Raw genomic sequence first — 26,073 nt, forward strand, 5'->3', positions numbered from 1 at the left:
AAAGTCAGATGGGGTCATTGGTTGAGCAGTCCGCTCACGCCCCCCATAACCTTCAAATCCTGGATCCGCATCTGCCTCTGTCATGAATACAAGCATAAAGAAGAAAAAGAACATAGAAGGGAGAAAAAGAAGACCTAATAAGAAAATCTACTTACGAGAATGATACTTACTGTAGTAATTAAGTTTCTCTCAGTAGGTCTTTCTCTCAGTAGGTTTAATTAATTATAATTTCTTTTCCTTGTTGGTGCAGCTAGCTTATTCAGAAGTTTTAGCTTTGTCAACTTCATGAGTTTATAATATAGAGCAAACAATGTATAACTCAAGCAACTACAGCTGCAATTACAACCCCATTTTCTCATCTAATATATTCAACATCCCTTCTCCTTGTATACAATATGAACACGAACTTTTCTTCCAATATTACCATGATCACCTTCAACAGAATCTTGATGATACCTTAGCTGAGATCAGTACTGAGACTGCCATTATTAACACGGCAGATTCCAACAAAGACGACACTATAATCAGTAGAAATGAACTTGAACAAGAACAGGAAGCGCGCAAGAATAAAAAGGGTAAAGTAAGCAGCAACAAGAGAGTGGCTAAGAAAGATAGACACAGCAAGATTAACACTGCTAAAGGCCCGAGAGACCGAAGAATAAGACTTTCAATTGATATTGCTCGCAGTTTTTTCAATTTACAAGACATGTTGAGGTTCGAGAAGGCCAGCAAAACTCTGGAGTGGTTGCTTATAAAGTCAAAATCTGATATCAAGGAGCTCTCCAAAAGTCGATTAAACAAATTAAGGTGCAGTACTGTTATGGGTGCAAATAGTGAATCCTCTACTTCTGAATGTGAAGTTGTATCAGGAATTGATGAATCTCCATCTGATCAAAAGGAAAATGCTAAAGGAAATTCTTGCAACAAGGAGAAGAAGAAGAAGAAGAAGGAGAAATCAGTTCGTCGAGCTGCATTTTATCATCCATTTGCAAAGGAATCAAGGAAACAAGCAAGAGAGAGGGCAAGGGAGAGAACAAAACTAAAGAAAAACTTTTGTGAATCTCATCATTTGAACTTAAGATCTTGGAGTTTCTCCGAACGGTGCGAAGAATCAGGTAACCACCAACATGTTTGTACTTCGTGACTGTATTACATCTAAAAGTTTAAGTTGTTAGACAAGCACACTTTCGATTACATACTGTAATTAATTATGCTGAGCCCTTCACATATGGGCCGACTCTTTTTCTTGGCCAAACACGTGAATTTTTTTTAAAAAAATAAGCAATCATTAAACTTGAACTCAGGACCTTTACTTGTTCTAATACTATATTGAATTGTGTGACCACTAATGTACAAATTTAGATAGTTATTAGAAGCATATGTTTAATTACTTAATTATATTTTCAGCGGGATATACTAGCATGAATCATCTTTGTCAAGAAATGCAAGCTGAAGTTGAAGAACTCACCTCGCACAATGAGAAACAGCTTATATTAGGGACAAAAGAAAACATTGCTAATGATTGTAATTTGGTGGCTACTGGCAATTGGAGCCCAAATGCCATTTTCAACTATCAACAAAATGCTGGAATTCCTCATGAGGTAAATTTCAGACTTCAATAATAAATTCATTTATAATTGTAATCACATGAAAAGAGAAAAATCAAATAGGAGTAGATGATTTCTAAAATACTCCAAGGGATCTATGAAATATTTCCATACTCACTAGGTGCATCTGATCATCTTCTTTCGTTTTGTTTTCTTCTTCCTTTTGCAGCATCAAATTACAGACTTTCCGTTTTCGTGAAGCCGAGAGCAAGGAAATTCTTTGTTGACAACGTACCGCCACAACTTTCTTCAGTTTGTGTTAATTCGAAATCTATTTGGTTCTGCTGATTATGTAAAATAAACTTGTATCCTCATTTTGCATATATTCAATCAAAAAACCTTTTGGTTACTCTCTCATGTATTTGATCTGTAAATTTAAGTCACCAAATGTTTCTCATTATTCAATGTTCTTGCCTTAATTTATAAGTCAATTAATTTCATTCAGATAAGTTAATATTCAAACTACATACGAGAAGTTTTGTGATAGAAAGTCTCAATATTCTCATGTATTAGAGGGCTTAAATTCGTTACTCTAGAATAAGTCTTACATTAGGGTATTGCTTGACATTTAAATGGGAATAGTGTAGGATCTTTTTTTCCCAGAAGCAGTGATGACAATGTGAATAAATTAAAGGGATAACAAGAAATAAATTGAATGGGGAACAGCCTCATGCATAAATGTAGGGTAAGGCTGCATACGATAAACTCTTGTGGTTCGGCCTTTCCCCGGACGCCGCGCATAGCGGGAGCTTAGTGCACCGGGCTGCCCTTTTATGCTTCACTGGATTAACTTAATATTATTGCACTTCCAATATATGCAACATATAATCATATGATGGAATAATTTTTAATTACCAAGATATTCTCATTCATTTATTTGATTAAAATTTTAAAGCTGCAGCATCATGCACATAGAATGCTCCCTTGTTAATTTGTTCACTGTCGCGCTTGAGCCTATATACAGTCAGACCTCTCTATAAAAACATCCCTATATAACAACACTTCACTATAAAAGCCAAGTTTATAATAAATGTCCTCTATAACACCACTTCACTATAACATCCAAAATATTCGGAACAAACGAGACTATTATAGAGAGGAATGGGGGTAGTTTTTTAGACTATGATTTCTATAATTACTTCCAAAAGTTTTGAACTGTGTTTATATGAGTTTATTCAATGGTATCATTGTATTTCAACAAAATTTCAATTATTGATCTGCTAGGGTTTAGTGGAACTGTCAATCCATGCTAGTTTCCCATACCTGTCCTAAACTTACATATCATGCCTGTAATAATATGTGTATTAGTGTATATAACATACATATAAGATAAGGTCTACGATGGCTATCATAAGGTCTACAAGATTTACGGAGTGTGAAAGCTGTGATTCTTAAATTTATAAACCATAATATTTTATTAGAACAAAATAAGTAGTTTTGGATAAATGGTCATACTATATCCTCAATCAATCCCTTTAATTTACTGATATATATATCAAATCTTGCAAGATGAATAGTAAAGAACCATATATTGGTCTTTGCTTTTTGTTTTTGCGCTTTCAGTTAGCTTCAGAATAAGGACTATAATTCTTTATGGAAAAAGTTATTTATGGAATTTGAAGTAATTTTTTAAAAAAGTGATCTCTCTCTGGCAGAATTGGTTTTTATATTTGATCTTCCTTGCAATAAAGTACTTTCTTTAGTATTTTTCCCTTTATTTAGGCGTATGCCAAAAACTACTCTCGTAATTCTTTCTTTTTCTTTACCCTTCTAATTATGGTAATTAATTAACAGCAGTAATATTTGACATGGGAGACACCAAGGACGAGAGCCTTTTCAGGTGGATATTTGTAATTCTCAAATTGTTCATCTCCCTCTATATTGATAAGGACAGGTGGACATGCGCAAGAAAAGGAAGCATACATTTACTAATTACCGTCATTTTCCAAGGTGACAGAGGAAGAAAAACAATCACAAGCTAAGTGACAAGAAACAGAATATTTTTATTTTTTTGGAGGAATATCATTATGAAAATCTTGTTCTAAGCAAATTTTCTTCCCTCTGGAATTTTTAGCAACTCTAGGGAAGTAAGAAGAAGAAGAAAGCAGCTAGCGCTTGAGTAGGGTTTTGGACCAAGCTGTAGAGGGCAAAACCAAGAAAGACAAAGTTTACAAAAGCGTCATTTTATCAAGTCCGAGATATACAGCTTAAAGTTTATGGGTTCTAAAGTTTTCATTGAATTCATAACTCCATCGAATTTTTAATTTTATATATATATAAAATAAATGTTTCAAAAATAAATACTATAAGATATAAGCAAAGTTTTTGGATTTGTCCAAACCGGTACGTAAAATGGGCAATTGAAGTAATTAATGACCATTTAAAAGAAGATGCGTTCGTATTGTACTATATGTCGTCGAAACTAGTACCACATTTCACATTCATGGTCCCCAACCTTAGTGGAAGCAGCAGAGATTAGGGTTTTTGACCTATGGGTTCCCCCCACTAGGTATCTGTGCACGCACGTGCGCACTGTTTCTGCATGTGAAAAGCAAAAAAGAGAAAAAAACAAAAAGAAAAAAAAAAGTTTGTGGGAGAAGGAACAGTCGGAGTCTGATGAACCCTTCTTCCTCGGCTCTAATAATATAGAGGTCGTTTGGTTTGCTGTGGTAGAAAACATTATAATAGAATATGAAATTTGTTTTTGGAAAAATGTGACTTTTATCGTGAAGTATTGTTATATAAGGATGTTGTTATAGAGAGGATTGATTGAATAAGATCTTACGGTGACATAAGAACAAAAAATTTCAATGTGTGAAAACTTTGAATGAATAAATCAAACAAAGAAAGAAAAAAACAAAGTACTTAATTAATACTATCTCCCGTGGGAGCCAATTCTCCGAAAAAGGAAAAAAAAAATAACAAGATAGACATAAGATTTGAACTTACGACGAACCCAATAACCATTGCACTATATGATACTTTGAACTAGGATACACACACATATTTATATATTTTTTAAAAAATACTACTATACAAGATCTACGAAGGGAACATAGGTTCACGTGAACCTCTTATATTTGAGCCACGTCGACTAAGAGAGCCTTCGAAGGCTGCCACGTGTCATCAGTATGATTTCGACAAAAGACGAATACAAGGTCGAAGTGACCTGACGAAGGCTAGTTCGAGGAGTCAACAGAGATCAAGATCGAGGTCGAGGACGAGTACTCTCCTTAACCGAGTAGTAAGGGCTAGTTTTGGAGATATGGCTTTAAAGAGAATCTTCCTAGAATCTGTACTATTAGGGTTTTGTGGCCATGTTCCCTTATAAATAGAAAGAGAGGTAGTTATAGAAGGGGATTGGAGACTCACCGAAAAGAACAACATATTAACCTTCTCTAGATGCTTGATTTATTACATACTTACAAATTAAAAGACACATTTTCTTGAAATCTTTGTCTAACTTTTCCCCCACGATCCAAAGAGAATCTGAATATTCAAAGGCTCCTCAATCATTTATCATCGTGAGAAGGAATATCACAAAATTTCATCTCTTTTTGGTTATCTCACTTACATTTATTTACATAAATGCCATTATTTACCATTTATTGCTATATAATTATTTAATGTTATTCACTTTGTATTTGGGCTACTGAATATTGTTTATTGTTACGTATTCACGACTGCTTCTACGAAATTTGTAACATTCTGCCATGGCACCGGATAAACAATCTTTTAATTATTATTAAAAAATCTAATTATTTAAATCTAGATCTAAATTTTGGGTCAAACAGAACCCCTAGATACGCCCATGCTCGTCTGCTTCCAAAAATTGCAAAAGAATTTAGGGCACCCCTTTGTACCAAAAGAAAAGAGAGAAAAACATACCTTTTGCTGGTTGAAAAGAGAGATATATCTCTTCACTCAAAGTCTTCAACAAAATGCGTGTCCAGTAAGTGGCAAATAAGTCATGGTACTATTTTTCATATTTTTTAGAAACAAATGTACATCTTTGTTCCATTTCAATGGCCAGTTTAATAATTATACTAAATTCCGGAGCACTTAAACATTAAATAAGTTTGACACACACAAGTCCGAAGAGCTTGATAAAACTCTAAGAATTGCAAAGTGAGGCAAAAGTTGGAAAATTTGATAAATCACTGCATGGGACTTAAAGGGATATTTGCGTATATCTTCCTATTATTTAGGTATTTGTTAGTTGATTATATTTTCGCTCAATTTGGGGACTTGATCTTCATTTTTAATTTAATTATTAAAATAATATTTTGTAAATATATATTGACTCGCATTCCCTTGTTGATTGTTCCATTTAAGGCTTGGTTGGGCTAGCATTTGAAATGAGAAGCCCTTCAGTAAAAAGGGCGGAACCCAAAGCCCGCGAGGGTTGGTATGTTAGGGGCATTTGCATCTATACTCGTTTTTTGGGTCACGTTTTAACTTGTGCTCGCTTTGCAAAAAAAATTGCTAGCGTACCCACTTTTTCGCGTAACTTCAGCATATGGGGCTGAAGTAGCAAAGGCAATCACGCAAAACTTCAGCATTCTAGTAGATGGGACTGAAGTAGCAAGTGTGCTGAAGGTTTTGTTTGTAATTGCTGAACTTAAGCATAGTAGCTGAAGTTTTGTTCTCTATTTGCTGAAGTTTTTGTTTGTAAATGCTGAAGTTTTTGTTTTGTAACTGGCGAACTTCAGCTCTAGAGCTGAAGTTTTTGTTTTTGTAACTGGCGAACTTCAGCTCAGAGCTGAAGTTTTTGTTTTGTAACTGGCGAACTTCAGCTCTAGAGCTGAAGTTTTTGTTTGTAACTGGCGAACTTTAGCCTTCTTAGAGTTGAAGTTTTAACTGACTTTCCATATGATTCGATGTCAATTTGGTTTGATTGGATTGCCTCCTTCAAATGGTGTTAACTTGATATTCAAAGACAGTATCCTTTAAACCTAGAAGCTAGGAAGTTTCTCTGTTGGATACTTTTCCACTGCCACTAGTTGCCCATTTAATTTCTTCTCATTTATTTGTTCATCTTTAACCTTTTTCAGTCCTATTGACTTACTGTGGGTCCTGAATATCTTGTTTTTCTCAGGTCTTTTGGAATTATAAAACAGTTTGACAGCATCACCAAAAAATATTTGGTAAGGAAGCTTTGAATTTCTTCTAATGGAACTATCGGATTGAGGGCGGATATAACTTTGAGGAGGAGAAGGAGGAGGAGATCGGGGGCTGAAGTTGTTTAAAAAATGAGTACAAGTTAAAACTTTTTAGAAAAATGGGTATAGATTAATTGGGGGCGACCAAATAGGGCGCCCGTGCAAATTTTACGGTATGTTAGGTAATGGCCTTTGTCAGAAGGGTCAAAGGCCCAAATATGTCGGGCCCAAAGTCTTCACAGAATCATTGTATCTGCTTGTGTTGCTACATGGACTAATGAAAATCGAGGAAAAAAATAAAACACTCAAAATAGCCACAATTTCAAAATACAACCAGTAATTGAAAAATAATTACAATTTTAAAAGTACTCAAAATTTTGCCATTTTTCATATAAAGATAAAATCTAAATAAAAATACCCCTCAAAATCCATAAAAATTCCAGCATAATATGCTAAAGTTCGAATTTTTTACATATGAGGTTTCAACATAATGTGCTAGAGTTCCAACATAATATGCTGGAGTTCCAACACAATATGTTGGAAGTTTATACGCATGAACTCACTTTCCGTGTGTTGGAGTTCTAACATAATATCCTGGAAGTATATATGCATGAGCTCCATAATCCAACATATTATGCTGGAACTTTCTGTGATTCAGCAAAACAATAGGTATTTTTAAATGACTTTGCAAACGCTGGCCATTTTTCTATTACCAATTCGAAATCTGGCTAGCTCGTGCTATATTCGCATGAAAATCACCTGAGTCTATCAATTTTAAATTACTTAGGGGTCCATTATATGTATAATAATCAGCATTTCAACTGTTATGAATCAGATCCAACCCAATACGAACACAAACAAAAATGTCGCAGAAATAGACATTGGGCCGAGAAGAAGCAGTTGGGCTAGGCCTTCACAATGCTAATCTGGGATCCAAGCTTTGTGCATAAGTTAAATAGTACAGGATATCACTATCAGGAGGCTATGGTGAATTATGTGCAAAGGCATTTTTGAGTTCTCATCCGCAATTCTTCTAGCTCCTCTTCCCCTTCTTCAGTCTATCTTCTCATCCCCTTCGTTTGGTTCTCTCCTATCTTACTTAGCTTCTGAATTTCACATTTCCATTTGTTGTTATGCTTCATTGAATTGTAATCATTAGATACTACTATCAATATAATATGTATTTTCAAGTTGATACATCCACTCTAGATACTTTCTTCTCTTATCAGAAGTTAAGCGATTGATAATGTTTTTTTTGTTCCACAATAATATAGTATTAAGGGCGCATTTGTCTAAATTTAATTTTCGATTTTTCTATGTTTGGTTGGTGTAATTAAGTGTCTTAAATTTTTTTTTTTTCAAAAAAAAAAAAAAAAATAGAGTTTTCTCTAATCTTTAGAAGATCATTATCCTGGCAAGATGAGGGAAGTCATTTTCCCAAACATCATGCCGTTCTATGAAAAATCAGGCTTAATCATGCATAGTTGACTAGTGCATATCACAGAGATTATAATTCTTTATGAGGCTTTTAAAACTAAACACACATTCATGCAAACTACGGCAACATTCATTTTAGGTTGATAACGAATATTGATACGAGCCAGATTAAAGAGATCGCAAGTCAAAAAAATGTACAAGAACATGAAGGGATTGGAGATTTGTTAGTAATTAAAGAATATAAATAGAAAAAGAGATTATTATATATATATATATATATATATATATATATATATAACAACAAGTATTAGCAACTAAAATATGGAAAATGTACATGAGGCGACGAGATCTTACCTGAAAATTGAAATCATGCTCGAAGCCACTGCTTTCATTCTTCTGTTCCAACTTATGACTTTTCAAGCGGAACCAATATTTTTGATAGAAATAGGAAAGCAAAGAAAAGCAGAGGAGAGGAAAGGAAAGAAAAGGAAGCTGCTCTATCATTTGTGAATACTACTTATTAAGTACTAATAGATCAGAAGGAATAGAATAGAAATAGAATTAGAATTTAGAAGGTGCAATATCTTGTCAAAGACAGAAAATGAGATCATATAGCTAGCTGGGAACATAATAAAAGGAGAAGTTTTATTTTGTGTCTCATACAACTGACACTAGTTGTATGAGGCTTTTTTTTGTCTCACAAAATTGTGGACCCCAATCTTACACTGCTGGGTCCACAGAATTCTGGGTCCACAAAATTGTGAGACAAATAGTTGCCTCATACAACTAGCGTAAGTTGTATGAGACACAAAAGAAAGATTACATCTGTCACGTACTCACCTCTTAATTATATATACGGAGTAGTTAAGTTAGTACTACTGTACTAGTACTTCTTCATTTCATTCTCTGCTTCTTCTTCTTTATTTTCTTGGCAGAATAGTTTAAATAGCACCTATTCTTGTCCCACTTTGTCATGCCGGTCCCTAAATTTAATAATTTGCCAATTAAACATTTACACTCTTTCAAACTGTGTATAATAAACGCTTATGACACGAGGCTGCCAGTGCGTGTAATACAATTTCCGCCACGTAGGACGCCACATCAAGAAAATTAAACCACGTAGGCTCCAGGTCATTTATTATGGTCACACAGGAAAATAGAACGAGAAATGAGTATTATTCCCCCAAACTCAAATTTCCCCTCATTTTACACTTACCCGCTTAGTTAGGGCTTAGAAAATATGAACCACTTTTGTCTCTCCTTTCTTCTCCGTCATAGTTGCCAAAATTTTTATGTACAAAGCCCACTTAAATCATGTCTGCTTTTGCTTTTGTCAAAAACAAGGGTTGTTCTTTTTTTTTTTTTTTTTGGAATATAGATGATAATCAATGGCGGAACAGAGAGGGGCAACCACCCTTCTAATGAAAATCCTAATACTTTCTGTTTTGCCTCATTTCTTTCTGGGTTAACCCTTTTTGCATTTTTATGGGAAATTCTCGTGGATTTTTCACCTCCGAATTTCAAAAATTAACGAAAAAGCCTGTAGGTTTGCACTTAAGAAAATAACCTTCCAATTGAGTCTCAGATCTATAATATTGAAGACAAGGCAAGAGATTGAAGACACCGCCATGGCTGCAAATACCGGTTGCAAGTCGTCACCGTTCGGGTCGCCCCGCCAAGTTACGGTTCCGATTGGTCCCTTGCCCTAATCAATTTGCTCAGAGACAGGAAAAAAATTATCATCACCGATTTTTGCTACAATTATTATTCATTCTTATTTTATTGATTTTTTCTTCTTATTTTAATTATGAATTACACTCACTTTATCCAGCTCAACTATTATTTTGCCACATGTGCTTGATTAATGGTCAGAGGAGTTTAAATAATAGGCTTTGATCAGGTTAATGTGCCTGATGAAAACTAGTAAAGTAAGAGGACCGACAAGATAAAATGGGACAAGTATAGGTGCCATTTAGGCCAATCTGCCTATTTTCTTTTTTTCGTCTTTGACGTGGGTCGACAAAGGCTTTCACTCGTCTACTAATTACTGATTTATATACCGTATTTGTCTATCTTTCTTTTTTGGTGCGAATACCGACTTTGTTTAGTTGCACGTGTTGGAAAATTTAGCATAATTAGAAATGGCAAAAAGATATTTATTTTCAAAGAAAGCCTCTTCCTTTACTTAACTGTGTTTGACATGACAAAATTTATTTCCGTGTGAATTACCCCCACTTTGTGCAGCTCAATTATTATTTTGCCACATGTGCTTCATTAATGGTCAGAGGGGTTTAAATAATAGGCTTTGATCAAGTTAATGTGTCTGATGAAAACAAGTAAAGTAGGAGGACCGACATGATAAAATGAGACAAGTGTAGGTGTAGGGATGGCAATTGGGGCAGGGCAGGGCAGGGCGGGGCAGGGATAACCTTAAATGGGGCAGGGCAGGAAAAGAATTTAATGGGGCAGGGCGGGGCAGGGCAGGGCAAATTATTATTTTTGAAAATTTTTAATAGGGCAGGGCAGGGCAGGGTACTGGACAGTAGGGAAAGCAAGGATAGCAGTTTCATCTATTACTTTAATGGTAATACCAGTACCCTGTGCAGTATACTTATGATAACCTTTAATGTGCTTAAGTATACTTATGGTAATACCATTATGATTGGACAAGCTGTTGAGTTATATGATGTCTGGTCCCACAATTTTAAAAAACATAAAATTATCCATAATTAAAATAGATTAATTGTGGAAATTACAAGTAGAAGGATTAAATGAATTTTCTGAGACTTAAGAAAGAGAATAAACATTTTATGGAACATTATTATTTGCATCTTCCATTAGAAAGAGAGAAAAATAACTTTTTTGAAACATGTATCTTTCCAAAACTCTTAAATGTGAAATGAACACAAATTACTTGACACAATACATCAATTATAGTAGTATTTTTTGCATTTTGAAAGTGTAAGCCAATTTGCATTTCTGAATATTATAATTTTTAATACATAATAACTTTTGAACATTTTATTAGTCCGCTTCAAATTATTTTGAATTTATTTTAATATTTGATATTTTTAAAAACGAACTAATAAGGACACTTCTCCATAATAGGGAAAAAAGCATTAATGCATAAACATAATATTACAAATTAGAAAAAAAAACAAAAAAGCCTAAACGGGGCGGGGCGGGGAAGGGCGAGGCGGGGCGGGGCGGGGCAGGGCAGGGCAAAAGTTAAAAAAATGCTAAATAGGGCAGGGCAGGGCGGGTCAAAATATTAGCAGGTCAAGGCTTGCCTCGCCCCGCCCTAACCTGCCCTGCCCCATTTGACACCCCTATATAGGTGCCATTTAGGCCATTCTGCCTATTTTCTTTTATTCGTCTTTGACGTGGGTCGACAAGGGCTTTCACTCATCTACTAATTACTGATACCGTCTTTGTTCTTTCTTCTTTTTTTGGTGCGAATACCGTCTTTGTTTAGTTGCACGTGTTGAAAAATTTGGCATAGTTAGAAATGACAAAAAGATATTAATTGTCAGAGAAAGCCTCTTCTTTTACCTAACTGTGTTTGACATGACGAAATTCATTTCTGCGTGAATTACACCCACTTTGTGTAGCTCAATCATTATTTTGTCACATGTGCTTAATTAATGGTAAGAGGAGTTGAAATAATAGGCCTTGATCAAGTTAATGTGTCTGATGAAAATAAGTAAAGTAGAAGGACCGGCATGATAAAATGGGACAAGTATAGGTGCCATTTTAGCCATTTTGCCTATTTTCTTTTGATCGTCTTTTACGTGGGTCAACAAGGGCTTTCACTCGTCTACTAATTACTGATTTATATACCATGTTTGTTCTTTTTTTTCTTGGTGTGAATACCGTCTTTGTTCAGTTGCACGTGTTGGAAAATTTGGCGTAGTTATAAATGGCAAAAAGATATTTATTGTCGGAGAAAGCCTCTTCCTCTACTTAACTGTGTTTGACATGACGAAATTCATTTCTGCGTGAATTACACCTACTTTGTCCAGCTCTACCATTATTTTGCCACATGAGCTTGATTAATGGTCAGAGAGGTTTAAAAAATAGGCTTTGATCAAGTTAATGTGTCTGATGAAAACAAGTAAAGTAGGAGGACCGACATGATAAAATGGGACAAGTATAGTTGACATTTAGGCTATTCTGCCTATTTTCTGTTATTCGTCTTTGACGTGGGTCGACAAGGGCTTTCACTTGTCTACTAATTACTGATTTATATACCGTCTTTGTTCTTTTTTTTTTGGTGCGAATACCGTCTTTGTTCAGTTGCACGTGTTGGAAAATTTGGCATAGTTAGAAATGGAAAAAAGATATTTATTGTTAGAGAAAGCCCCTTCCTTTACTTAACTGTGTTTGACATGACGAAATTCATTTCCGCGTGATTTACACCCACTTTGTGCAGCTCAATTATTATTTTGCCACATGTGCTTGATTAATGATCAGAGGGGTTTAAATAATAGGCTTTGATCATGTTAATGTGTCTGATGAAAACAAGTAAAGTAGGAGGACCGACATGATAAATGGGACAAGTATAGGTGCTATTTAGGCCATTCTGCCTATTTCTTTTATTCGTCTTTGACGTGGGCCGACAAGGGCTTTCACTCGTCTACTAATTAGTTATTTATATACCGTCTTTGTTCTTTCTTTTTTGTTGCAAATACCGTCTTTGTTCAATTGCACGTGTTGGAAAATTTGGCATAGTTAGAAATGGCAAAAAGATATTTATTGTTAGAGAAAGCCTCTTCCTTTACTTAACTGTGTTTGACAAGACGAAATTCATTTCTGTGTGAATTACATCCACTTTGTGCAGCTCAACCATTATTTTGCCACATGTACTTCATTAATGGTCAGAGGGGTTTAAATAATAGGATTTGATCAAGTTAATGTGTCTGATGAAAACAAATAAAGTAGGAGGACCGACATGATAAAATGGGACAAGTATAGGTGCCTTTTAGGCCATTCTGCCTATTTTATTTTATTCGTCTTTGACGTGGGTCGACAAGGGCTTTCACTCGTCTACTAATTACTGATTTATATACCGTCTTTGTTCTTTCTTTTTTCTTGGTGCGAATACCGTCTTTTTTCAGTTGCACGTGTTGCAAAATTTGGCATAGTTAGAAATGGCAAAGAGATATTTATTGTCTGAGAAAGCCTCTTCCTTTACTTAACTGTGTTTGACATGACGAAATTCATTTCCGCGTGAATTACACCCGCTTTGTGCAGCTCAACCATTATTTTGCCACATGTGCTTGATTAATGATAAGAGTGGTTTAAGTCCCCGTTTGGCCATGAGTTTTGCCAAAATAAATTTGGGATTTTATTTTCAAAACTCATGTTTGGCCATAAATTTTGTCCATATTTTGGCTAAATCCCAAATCCCAAATTTCAAATCCCAAAATCAGCTATTGAGCTGATTTTGGGCCAAAATCCCAAAACTTGGGAATTATATACATGTTTTTCCAAAATAAAGTTGGAAAATATGTTTTGAAAATGTATGTCCAAACACATTTTCATCTTCAAACCAAACTTCACCCAAATCAAATTTTTAGAAAACAAATTTGGGATCTATGGCCAAACGCTAGCTAAATAATAGGCTTTGATCAAGTTAATGTGTCTGATAAAAACAAGTAACGTAGGAGGACCGACATGATAAAATGAGACAAGTATAAGTGCCATTTAGGCCATTCTGCCTATTTTCTTGTATTCGTCTTTGACGTGGGTCAACAAGGGCTTTCACTCGTCTACTAATTACTGATTTATATACCGTCTTTGTTCTTCTTTTTTTTGGTGCGGATACCGTCTTTGTTCAGTTGCACGTGTTGGATAATTTGGCATAGTTAGAAATGGCAAAAAGATATTTATTGTCAGAGAAAGCCTCTTCCTTTACTTAACTGTGTTTGACATGACGAAATTTATTTTCATGTGAATTACACCCACTTTGTGCAGCTCAACCATTATTTTGCCACATGTGCTTGATTAATGGTCAGAGGGGTTTAAATAATAGGCTTTGATAAAGTTAATGTGTCTGATGAAAACAAGTAAAGTAGGAGGACCGACATGACAAAATGGGACAAGTATAGGTGTCATTTAGGCCATTCTGCCTATTTTTTTTTATTCGTCTTTGACGTGGGTCGATAAGGGCTTTCACTCGTCTACTAATTACTGATTTATATACCGTCTTTGTTCTTTCTTTTTTCTTGGTGCGAATACCGTCTTTGTTCAGTTGCACGTGTTGCAAAATTTGGCATAGTTAGAAATGGCAAAAAGATATTTATTGTCGGAGAAAGCCTCTTCCTTTACTCAACTGTGTTTGACATGACAAAATTCATTTCCTATGATATACTGTTCCGATACTATTTAAAGTTATATTTGTCTTATTAGTTCGTTTAAAAAAGAATGACATATTTTTATATTTGAAAACAATTTGATTTTAAAATTTTTATTTTACCTACTTTATCTTTAATGTGAAGTTTTTATAGTCACGCAAATGTCATGACCCCATAAAGCATTTGCCCCTTAAGCTTTTAGGACCACATGTTTCAAAAGTCCTTTTTTTCGTACACTTTGTGCCAAGTCAAACTACATCATTTAAATTGAAATAGAGAGAATATATCTTTTTGAAAAATATTTTTCTAACAAAAAATGGACAATTTTTTAAGTACGTTATATCTACTATATATTATTGGATGTGTGTGTAAACATTATTGGATTTAATTGAACCCATTAATTATATATTGCATCCGCCATTAGAACGGGGTGGAGGGTCTGGCCGCTGGAATGGGAAAGAGAGATTTGGGACATATAAATTATAAACTATAACATTTCTAGGAGCCTCTTGTGTTTCCCTCTTGGGTATGTTTACAGTCAGAACTCCATGCTCAAGCCACCACTGCCTGATGTAAATATTTCAGTGCGAACCACAATAGGGAAAATGAAATTCTATAGCCGCTCTTAAAATAATAGCTAAAAAAATATATATAATATTTTTGTATATATACGTTTTGTATGTTATATTTAAAAATTATATAAATTTTATATATTTTTTCGGCTACCGAATGTAAATAGTTTCTGGCACGGGCCAAAAGTGATAATACCCCATTGAAATAAGGGATCTTTATATATACAACCTGTTGAGTTATTAACTTTTTTTAGCCGGTATACATAGATTAGACATGGTTATACACATATTATACATAAAGTACTTATGTGATAAATCCAACGATTATTTTTAATTTAAGTGGTTGGATGGACATCTATGTAAGTTTATTCTTCTCAAAATAAAGCTCAAAAATTAAGGGAGAAATTCTAAAATAGCCAGATTTATAAGTGGTCATTCAAAAATAGCTACAGTTTCAAAAGGCACCCAAATTTAGCCACTTCTCATGTAAAGATAAATCTGAACGAAAACATTGTTCAAAATCCGAAAAATACTCCAGTATAATATACTGGAACTCCAGTATATTATACTGGAGCCAACAAAGTATACCGGTCCAGCATAATATGCTGGAAGTTCTTACACAGGTGTACCGAACTCCAGTATATTATGCTGGTCGGTCTCTGTTGCAGCAAAATAGTGCCTATTTTTTAATTACTTGACAAACACTGGCTATTTTTAAATGACCAATCCGAAAACTGGCTAGCCCATACTATTTTAACAAAAATTAAAGGGCCAAAAACTTTGTCTGAATAAGACCGATTCACCTTAGGCCCATTACAGTTGAGAGAAATTTTAAAAGTCCAAGAATGCGGCATATATATATACTGTTTATCTACTATGAAATTCTAATAGGGCTCAATTGGAGATAAGTAGTCATCAAATATGCTTTCTTGTTCATCTTCCTGTTTGAAATATCAAACTTATGTCGAAACTAATTGTGGTTTGTCACGTGAATTTAGTACAGTCAAATCTCTCTATTATAGTTTTGTTTTTCCCCTATATTTTTTGACTGTTATAGTGAAGTGTTATTATAGAGGACATATATAAAACATAATATAAAAATTATAGTGAATAATTGTAACGACCCTATCGGTCGTTTTGAGCATTTACTCTTCGCTCGGTGATTTGAGGGCATGAGCAGAACCGTATGATGTATTATGACTTGTGTGTATCGTCGGTTTTGGTTTTCAGGTGTTTCGGAATTGGTTTGGAAGAATAAATTTCATGATTGAAGCTTTAAGTTGGAAGAGTTGACCAAGTTTGACTTTTTAGCGTTTGATTTCGGATAGGAGTTTTGATGGTTCTGTTAGGTCCTGATAGTAATTTTGCACTTGGGTGTATGCCTGGATTTGCATTTAGATATCGCTAGAAGGTTTCAGCACTAATTGGTGAAAGTTAAAAATTTGAAGGTACGAAATGTTCATAAGTTTGACCAATAGTTGACTTCGATTATATCGGGTTCGGATTGTGGTTCCGGGGATTAGATTAGCTTCGTTATGTCATTTGGAACTTGTACGTAAAATGTGAGTTCATTCCGAGTTGATTTGATATGGTTCGACACGAGGTTTGGAAGTTAAAAGTTTAAAAGTTCATTAAGTTTTGTTTGAGGTGCAATTTGTCGTTTCGATGTTGTTATGTGTGATTTGAGTACTCGAGTAGGTCTGTGTTATGTTATGTGACTTGTTGGCATGTTTGGACGGGGTCCCGAGGGGATCGAGTGAGTTTCGGATCATTTCCATATTTTTTGGCACTGCTGATTTCTGGTGTTTTAGACCTTCTTTGTGATCACGAAGATTGGGTCGCGATCGCGTAGTGTATTAGTGGAGCTAGCTTTTTTCCTTCATCATGTTTGCGACAGTGTTACCGCGTTCGCGTACCTTTGTGAGGCCTGAGCATCGCGTTCGCATGGGAAGTTTCGCGATCTCGTAGAGTATTGTTGGAGGCAATGGAGTTTGTTCTTCGCGATCGCGAAGGATGTCCCGCGATCGTGAAGGGTATGTCTGTTCAGTGAATGATAAGAACTCTATTTCGGGGTTTTATGCCATTTTAGCATATTTTAAGCTACGGAGCTCGGATTGAGTCAATTTTTGAGGCGATTTTCACCATATGGATTGGGATAAGTGTTCTCTATTGGGTTTTGATTATATTTCATGAATCTATCTTCGTTTTTGGCATTTGATTGATAATTTAAAAGGAGAAATTGAGGGTTTTTGTCTAAAGTTTCAAAAAGTAAATGTTTGAGTTTTGAACATCGATTTAAAGTCGAATTTGAGTGAAACTAGTATGATTGGACTCATAATTGAATGGGTTGTCAGATTTTGTGAATTTTGTTGGGTTCCGAAGTGCGGGCTCCGGTTTGACTTTTGGGTTGACTTTGGGCTTTTGATTAAAGATTCGACATTTATCGATTGGGTTTGTTTCCTTTGGCGTTATTTGATGTTCTTGAGTTGCTTTTGGCTAGTTTCGAGCCGTTCGGAGGTCGGTACGCATGAGATGGTATTTCTAGAGTATTGTTTGGCTTGCTCAGTATTGGATTCGGCTTGTTTGAGGTAAGTAACACTTCTGAACTTGGTGCTGAGGGTATGAACCCCTGAATATACGTGTCATGTGTTTGGTGTTGAGGTGACGTACATGCTAGGTGATGGACGTGTGGGCGTGCACTGTGTGAATTATGACTCGGATGATTCTGTCGTATCGTGTAGTCATCTATGTTATTTTTATCCATGAAATTCCTATGTATTAGAGTAATTGAGCTATGATCTATGTTATAAATCATGTTTAGGCCATGTACTTATTCTGTTGGGACCCACTGAGGTCATTTATGCTGTTGAGTTATTTGCTAATATTACATGCTCAGTCATATTCATTCATTTGCATATCATATCTTAGTCTCTGTATCATTTGTTGTCACATCATGTTATCATTGTTTGGGCTAGGGGTGGGCAGCGGTCAGTTCGGTTCGGTTGTGAATGTTATCGGTTTAGCATATCGGTTATCGGTTTACAAATATGATAAACCGATAACCAAACCGATAAGATATTGGTTATCGATTATTGGTTAATCGGTTATCGATCATTATCGGTTCGGTTATCGGTTTATCCGATAAGATAAAACAACTAAAACAGTTTTATAAACAGCTTTATATCGGTATAAAACTATTTTGCAATGTTTCTTGTACCGAGCTAAAATAATTTTATAAAATAGCTTTTTTGCAAGCTAAAACAGTTTTATAAAACAGCTTATTTGTAATTGAGAAAGGTATAAAGACAAGTTGTTTTGCAACTAATAGTTCAACACTAAAATCTGCAACATAAAACAATAGAAACAGTTAACTAATAGTTCAAGCAGTGAGTTTAAATTCTTAAAGCTGATTCTACTTTCTCTGTGATTTCATTCTTAAATCTGATTTATCTTTAAATGAGGTACTTTATGCTAATAATTTGACACCAACAAATAGGACAAAAACAAACAAAGAAAAAAAAGTAACAGAACAGAACAGAATAGTTAGAGTAGAGGAAAAAGCTGGAGATAAAAACTATGCAGAACAAAAATCAGACCTCAAGTCATTTTAGCGAAACAGATAATTGCATAAAACAGATAAATAAACGATTCCCACAAAAATCCAATAGTGAATGAATCAACACAATAATGAAGTGAATCAACACGCAAAAAAATAAACGATTCCCTCAAAAATCAACACGAAGATTGAATCAAGGAAAAAATAAACAGACCATAACCCAATAGTGAAGTGAATCAACACAATAGTGAAGTGAATCAACAGGCAAAAATAAACGATTCCCTCAAAAATCAACGAAGATTGAATCAACTGAAGATGAAGATGAAGGCAAGTAGGCAACCGAAGATGAAGATGAAGCAACTAAAAACTTACACGAAGAATGAAGATGAAGCTGAAGAATGCGGCTGAGAAATGCGGCAGAAGAGTGAAGTGAAGAGGGTGAAGTCTGAACTCTGAAGAATGCGACTGACGGGCTGAGGCTGAGAAAGAATAGGGAAATAATGAAGCCCTAGTATGTATATACTTAAGGGTAAAGTAGTAAATTTGTTAATCCTTATTGGGTTATCGATTAACCCAATAACATAATTGCCAAACCGAGCCCGAACCGATAATCCAATAATGAAAAAATTCTAAACCGTTACCAAACCGTTAACTCAATAACCCAGTACCGATAACTCAATAAATAATTAATGGGTCGGGTTATCAGTTTTACCCGATATATGCCCACTCCTAGTTTGGGCTGATTGGCATGAGATTTGTGAGCCCGAGAAACTGGAAAGATTGGTGACTGAGTAAGGTCGAGGGCCTAATAGTGAGTAATGATTATGGGATCGGGATGCACGCCACAACAAGCCATATTGGCTTTATATATATATATATATATAGAAAATATGGATTAGGTTGCACGCCGCAGCAGGCCTTATAAGCTCTATTATTGTGGGATCGGGCTGCACGCCGTAGCAGGCCAGATTGGCTTTATATTACCGCTTGGGCAGGATCCGCCCCTCCGGAGTCTGACACACCAACAATGAGCGCAGGTACCTACTGAGTGTAAGTGCCGAGTGATTGAGAGTGTAGAGTGATTGGGAGGTGATGAGTGACTGAGCGTGCTGAGGGAGGTTGATTACCCCGAGAGCATGAGCATGTGAGTTTATCAATGTAGTGCATTACATTTGACATGCATACTTGACATGTAGGCATAGACATGCATTTCCTCATGTTGTGCGGTATTGTGATATTCATGACATCACATGCACATTGACATGTAGGCATAGAGATGTACTTTCCTCATGCTATTTGAGATTGAAATATCATATCTGTTGTTGAGAGTTTTTGGGAAAAATCACAGATTTCTGACTTACTCATATTTGGGTGATTTCGGTGAGAGATTTGGATTTTACTGTTATACTTGAAAAACATGCCTATTTTCCGTAACTGTGAACGAGCTGGGCATCATATCCTTGAGTTATTTCTTGTACTACTTTATTATGTTTTTATGAGTTGTTGTTGGCTATTGGTATTGGACTCTGACCGTTGTCCAAGCTCGTAACTACTTTCAACCTAAGGTTAGGTTTGTTACTTATTGAGTACATCGGGTCAGTTGTACTCATACTACACTTCTGCACCTTGCATGCAGATTTTGGTTGTTGCATATGGCAGGAGCTGGCATTGAAGGTGTACCTGTGTTTCGGTCATAGCCGCCTCTTGTTCTTGGTAGCTTTAGAATTATTAATCTATTCATGTATATTTCAAACCGACGGCTGTATTTATTTCATAGCAGCTTTGTAAACTTTAAATCTTAGAAGCTCATGATTTATACTACCAATCCTTGGGTTTTTTCTATAATAATCCAGTTGTATTATCATTACTTCTCTTAGTAAAATCTTATTTGAATTGGATTATTATGAAATTTGGCTTACCTAGCGGGCTGGGTTAGGTGTCATCCAGACTAGTTGGATTTTGGGACGTGACTAGTTAGTATCAGAGCTCTAGGTTCATAGGTTTTATAAGTCATGAGCAAGTGTCTAGTGGTAGAATCTTGCGAATCGATATGATGACGTCCATATCTATCTTTGAGAGGCTACAGGGCATCTAGGATAAACGTCCCATCTTTCTTTCCTTATCGTGCGACATTGATTTAGCTTGAAGCGTATCTTGTTGGCCCAAGAACAGGTGAAGTTTTGAAGATTGACAAAAGAACTCAGACATGGACCAGGTCCATCTTGTGCAGCACAGTCATGATCGACCCAAACATGTGAGATGCACGTGAAGGAGATAAATCTAACTTATCAGAAGTAATATCTCCTGATCTGATCGAAAAGGTTGCATATTGGGTAAGGAGAGAAAGACTCCTTATATGAAGAGAACACAGTTGAGATCAAGATAATGTTAGAGTTTGAGATCATCTTGAACTCTTCTACGATAGAAGAGTAGCAGTTGAATCCCAGTCAATCTCTGATTACTAACCCATTAAATATTAGTGTTGTTCTCTTTTACAGGTAATGCACATAAGCAGAAGTTAAACTTAAATTGAGAGCAAAAGAGCAAGGCAATTTTGCAAGCAATTTATGTGTGATTCAAGTGTGCAATTCTGAAGCTACTTGAACAAGATAGAAGAACCAGTTTCAAGTGTCTATCTTTATTCTAGTTCAATTATAGTAGGTGATTTTACATTGTACCTTCCAGCTTTCATAGTAGCAATTGTATTAGGTACTTAGAGTGTTCAAGTTAGAGTTAACTTGAAGTTGTCGCAACAGTTGAGGCTGTGTGCCACAACGGGATTAGAGTTAATCCTTAGGTTTACAAAGAGTTTTGTAAATGTTGTTTTGGCTCAGTGATTTTAGTGGAAGTTTGGGAAAATCCTACTGAGTAGTAGGTCGTGGTTTTTTCACCTTTTGAGCCAGGTGTTTTCCACGTAAAAATCTCTGTATTCTTTATTTTCTTTATTTATTATTCCGCAAACAGTAGTAGTTGGAACACATAGAAGAACCAGGTCCTTCTATAGTTCAGTTAAGCAAAAATTGGGTACCACACAAATCACCCCCCTCTTGTGTGGTATTGACGTTTAAAACATCATATCTCTTTGAATTCCTTCCACTCACTCGTATGCGTATGTGAGATCTCGGTATCAGTTGTGCATTGATGGTTTGTGATTCTATGGATGAGGTGCGAGATGTATTGTCTCTACTGATGATGGGCGAGTATAGAGGACTTGAGGCTGAGGTTTGAATATAGCTTGAGCACGGTGATTTCAGTTGTTTGAGCAAGTGCTTTTGGACTTATATGTCCAATAGTGTCCCTATGAGTGGAATTTGTGGCTCGGTGAGTGGTTGGATGTCTATATGATGAGTATGATATGACTGCGGGATGTGTTCAGATGGTTAAAATGCGACGAGAAGAGTTTGCTTGGGATATAAAAAGGACTATTGGGTGTTTGATTTATGTCTTGGTGTGTTGTATAGTCTCGAGTTATGATCTTATTAAGGAATATTTCATGTTGTTTATTTGTGGAGCGAAGTAGATTCTCAGGTCTTGTTGATGAGTTCAGACTCCGGAAGATTAATTGATTGCGTAGTAGTTGTGGCTATAAAAAGGTATAGAGAGATGTCGGTTGAGGCTAAGCATGTGGGTTATCACCTACGGAGTAATCTACGGATGTGTGATCCTTATTATGTTGTGTGGAGGGGTTTATTTTTACTAGTAGATCATAGGTGTTGCGATTTGAGTTTGGATTGGTTGAGAAAGTTGGCTTGACCGTCACAAGGATTTATGCGAGCTTAGTAGATAATTGAGGTATTTTATGGGTTGTGTTGCAGGAGCTTGTGAAGAATTTAGTTAAATCTCACTGCGAGATTATGGCAGTAATAAAGTATGGGTATTGTGAGTTATCAAGTGTTTTGATCTATGGCTTTGAGCCAAGTGGGGGAGTCTGCTATCGACGATTTGATTGCTGGGTACGTGTTGTATTGGTTCCGTCTGAGGCATACTTGTGGATCGGTTATGACTTGCAGAGGGTGAATTAAGCAAGGAAATTTCTAGATGCATAGTGTAATACACTTTATGGGTATATGGGAATCATGGAATGATTGAGTTGTTGTTCGTGAAGGATGCGGTGCGCAAGAGTAGGAATTTGCTCGATAGCATTAATGAGGGGTTACTTCTTTGGGTGTTGTCGTGCTAATAGGGCAGGTCGTTCGGCCCGTTTGGACCGTGCAATTGAGATTTGAGCAGAGTGGATAACTTTCGAGAAGGTTTTAATGGATTCAAAATTTATATGTGGCAATTGAGAATTTTCCGGATTTGTATATGGCTAGAATCTGAGATTTTTATTGGATGGTGTTGAGATTCGCGGTATTTATATATCATTATGTATACTACAATACAGTATCAAGAAGGTGAAGGAAACGACTTTAGATTCACAAAAGTTCTCTTTAGAGTGGGTGTCTCGGTTGTGGTACCTTTGGGGGCGCTTAAGAAGGAATACACTGGCTTATGGGCCTTAGGGCGGTTATGCTAGGATATCTTATGGTGAGCTTTGGGCAAGGATCGTGGTGTTCTAGCAAGGAGGAGTGCCAACTTGAGGGTAGTTCGGAAGGTGCTCAGAGAAATAGGACAACTTGGTAGTAGGTTGGATCAACATGGTAATGAATATGATCGGTTCTTTGGATACTTATGATGTGGTGAGTCTTTAAAGGTGTTTTGTGGCAATACTCTTGGGTTTGGCAACCTGTGTGGCTTCGTTAAGTTAGAGAGATTCAGTTCTGATAGCTTGGTTATGTGCAAATGGGTTTCGAAGAGTTCTCGATAGTTTCTACCACGGTTTGAGATGGATATTTCCTACCAGCATGAGGAGCATGTTGCGTATTGTGATTTTCTCCTTGATAGGATCAAATGGAAGGTTTCTGACTAATCGTATATGTATTCTGCTAGTGACTCAAAGTTGATTATGAGATTCTCGTGCTTTTCATATGATGGCATGATAGATGCGGTGTGTTGTATAGGATTGAGATTTGCATATGCAAGGTCATAGTTCAGTTTTGAAGGGAAAGTCATGAATTGTTAGACAAAATGGATGGTTTCAGATGACTAGATGAATGCTATCACTACTTGGTATTTCCTGAGAAAGGTGCGCATTTCAGAAGGTACACTGTGTTTTGACTAACGGATGCTTCATTAGTATTGCGCTACTTGCCAAGTTGATCGACTGTTGATGTTCAGATTTTGCTATGTGGCATTGAAAGAATTATAGAAGTATTTCTCGTGGGGATGATTATGTATGAGAGATGTGTTAGTCATTCGAGTGGTGGAGTTAGGATCGCTATGTTGATTCATGTGTTCTATGGATTTGGAGACTGGGAGTTCTCAGAAGCAGATTGTTTCGGAGTTGCGGACTGTGAAGATGTGGCCAAAGTTAGCTAGATGATAGTACATGACATGGTTAGGTTATTGTGGACTTTTGGAGGGTCATTTATCCATTTGGGGATGACCGGAGTTGATTTGGGGGCCCATTGGTAGGCCCAATAAGGATACGTATTCTACACCGGGTCGGATTTGTTGACTCAACACTGTTATTGCTGAAATGTGTGTCATTCGGTTAGAGTTGAGCTTGTTCGTGTTCTGATATGCTCTGTGTGTTACTCTTCTATAACGAGGAGTTGTGATTTATTGGTTATATGCACACCCGATGCAATTCTGTTTGGGCTTTGTAGTGGGATTCGAGCGAAAGGGTTATTGGGGAGTTGAATGGTTGGTTGCGCTTTGGTGATGGTTTTTTAGGGCTGTGGTATATTGTGTTATTCGCTTCTCCATATCTATGGTCATGCACTTCGTGTAATTGATGTTGAATTGCGTGTAGTTGTTGACTTTGAGCATTGTGGATTGAGGTATTTCATATGGACCGGTGTTTGGATGGGTCACGCATTGTAGTGGGGCTATGTTGGGATATTATCCTTTGTGTTAGATTCGTTTGTCTTGGTTATACTATGTTTGATGGGTTCATAGGGGTTATGGATGTACTTGTTGAGCTTGCAGAACGGTTCTCTCATTTGAGTTATTTTCCATTTTTAGGTGTATCCGAATTGTTGCTTATTGGTGCACAAGTTGCACGGTTTGTGGCTTTAGGTTGTATTGGTGTGGCATGTTGATATAATGGTTGTGTTTGATGAGATGGGGTCATTGGACCTAGAATGTGTACTATCAGATTTGATTACAGTATGTATAGAGGAAGAATATCGAAAGTCGGCTTATGATTTGGCTTTGGTTCTTGTCGTACAAAAGAGGACCATGACTTGTCGATCTGATGAGTGGTTATGAGTTTCTTTATGTTTCTTTCCTTATCAGTTGTGTATGAAGGTTTTGAATGAGGTTTTTTATTTTATATGAGGTTTATGACCGATATTGGGTTTGTTTTGAGCATCTACTGTGATCGAGAATTTTTGCTACGAGTATGCGAGTTGTGTGGTATATCACGTGCTTACGTCTTGGGTTATGTTTATTGCTTGATACAACTTGTTACAACTTATATAGTGTATAGGTGCGGGATTCGGGTCTTGTCAGGAATTTCGGATGTTGGAAATTGAGTTCTATGGCTTATGATCTAAAGTTGAATTAAAGATCTTTAGTTATGTTATGTTTTCAGACTTAAATGGGTTGGGGTGACATGGGATCACCCCCGGGTATGTGCATGGTAAGGTTAAACGGCGATTTGATGGCTTTGGAATGACTCTGGGCACGTTCGAGGATGAACGTATGTTTAAGTGGGGGAGACTATAACGACCCAACCGGTCGTTTTGAGCATTTACTCTTCGCTCGGTGGTTTGAGGGCATGAGCAGCTCCGTATGATGTGTTATGACTTGTGTGTATCGTCGGTTTTGGTTTTAAGTGTTTCAGAATTAGTTTGGAAGAATAAATTTCATGATTGAAGCTATAAGTTGGAAGAGTTGACCAAATTTGACTTTTTAGTATTTGACCTCAGATCGGAGTTTTGATAGTTCCTTAGGTCCGAATAGTGATTTTGGACTTGGGCGTATGCCCAGATTTGCATTTGGATATCTCTAGAAGGTTTTGGCACTAATTGGTGAAAGTTGGAAATTTGATGGTTTGGAATGTTCATAAGTTTGACCGAGAGTTGACTTTGATAATATTGGGTTCAGATTGAGGTTCCGGGGATTGGAATATCTCTGTTATGTCATTTTGGACTTGTACGCAAAATTTGAGTTCATTCCGAGTTGATTTGATATGGTTCAGCAGGAGGTTTGAAAGTTGAAAGTTAAAAAATTCATTAAGTTTGGTTTGAGGTGTGATTCGTCGTTTAGATGTTGTTATGTGTGATTTGAGTACTCGAGTAGGTACATGTTATGTTATGTGACTCGTTGGCATGTTTG

General features: G+C 36.2%; 1 protein-coding gene across 1 annotated transcript; it reads left to right on the top strand.

The window, feature by feature from the left end:
* Window positions 1–310: 310 nt before the first annotated feature.
* On the top strand, window positions 311–25,002 carry LOC109243468 (transcription factor TCP18-like). The gene is made up of 6 exons (XM_019410404.1): window positions 311–1,103; window positions 1,408–1,601; window positions 23,908–24,099; window positions 24,466–24,572; window positions 24,650–24,701; window positions 24,811–25,002. Exons 1-6 carry the CDS (start codon window positions 311–313, stop codon window positions 25,000–25,002), a joined length of 1,530 nt encoding a protein of 509 aa, XP_019265949.1.
* Window positions 25,003–26,073: the final 1,071 nt, after the last annotated feature.

This window comes from Nicotiana attenuata, unplaced genomic scaffold (genome assembly GCF_001879085.1).
Source record: "Nicotiana attenuata strain UT unplaced genomic scaffold, NIATTr2, whole genome shotgun sequence".
Taxonomy (NCBI): Eukaryota; Viridiplantae; Streptophyta; class Magnoliopsida; order Solanales; family Solanaceae; genus Nicotiana; species Nicotiana attenuata.

Excerpts from the sequence above, each read along its gene's own strand:
- LOC109243468 (XM_019410404.1), top strand. The coding sequence starts at position 311 with ATGTATAACTCAAGCAACTACAGCTGCAATTACAACCCCATTTTCTCA. Across the intron at positions 1,104-1,407 it reads TTGGAGTTTCTCCGAACGGT|CGGGATATACTAGCATGAAT; the intron begins GCGAAGAATCAG and ends TTATATTTTCAG. Across the intron at positions 1,602-23,907 it reads ATGCTGGAATTCCTCATGAG|ATTTTGCTATGTGGCATTGA; the intron begins GTAAATTTCAGA and ends GTTGATGTTCAG.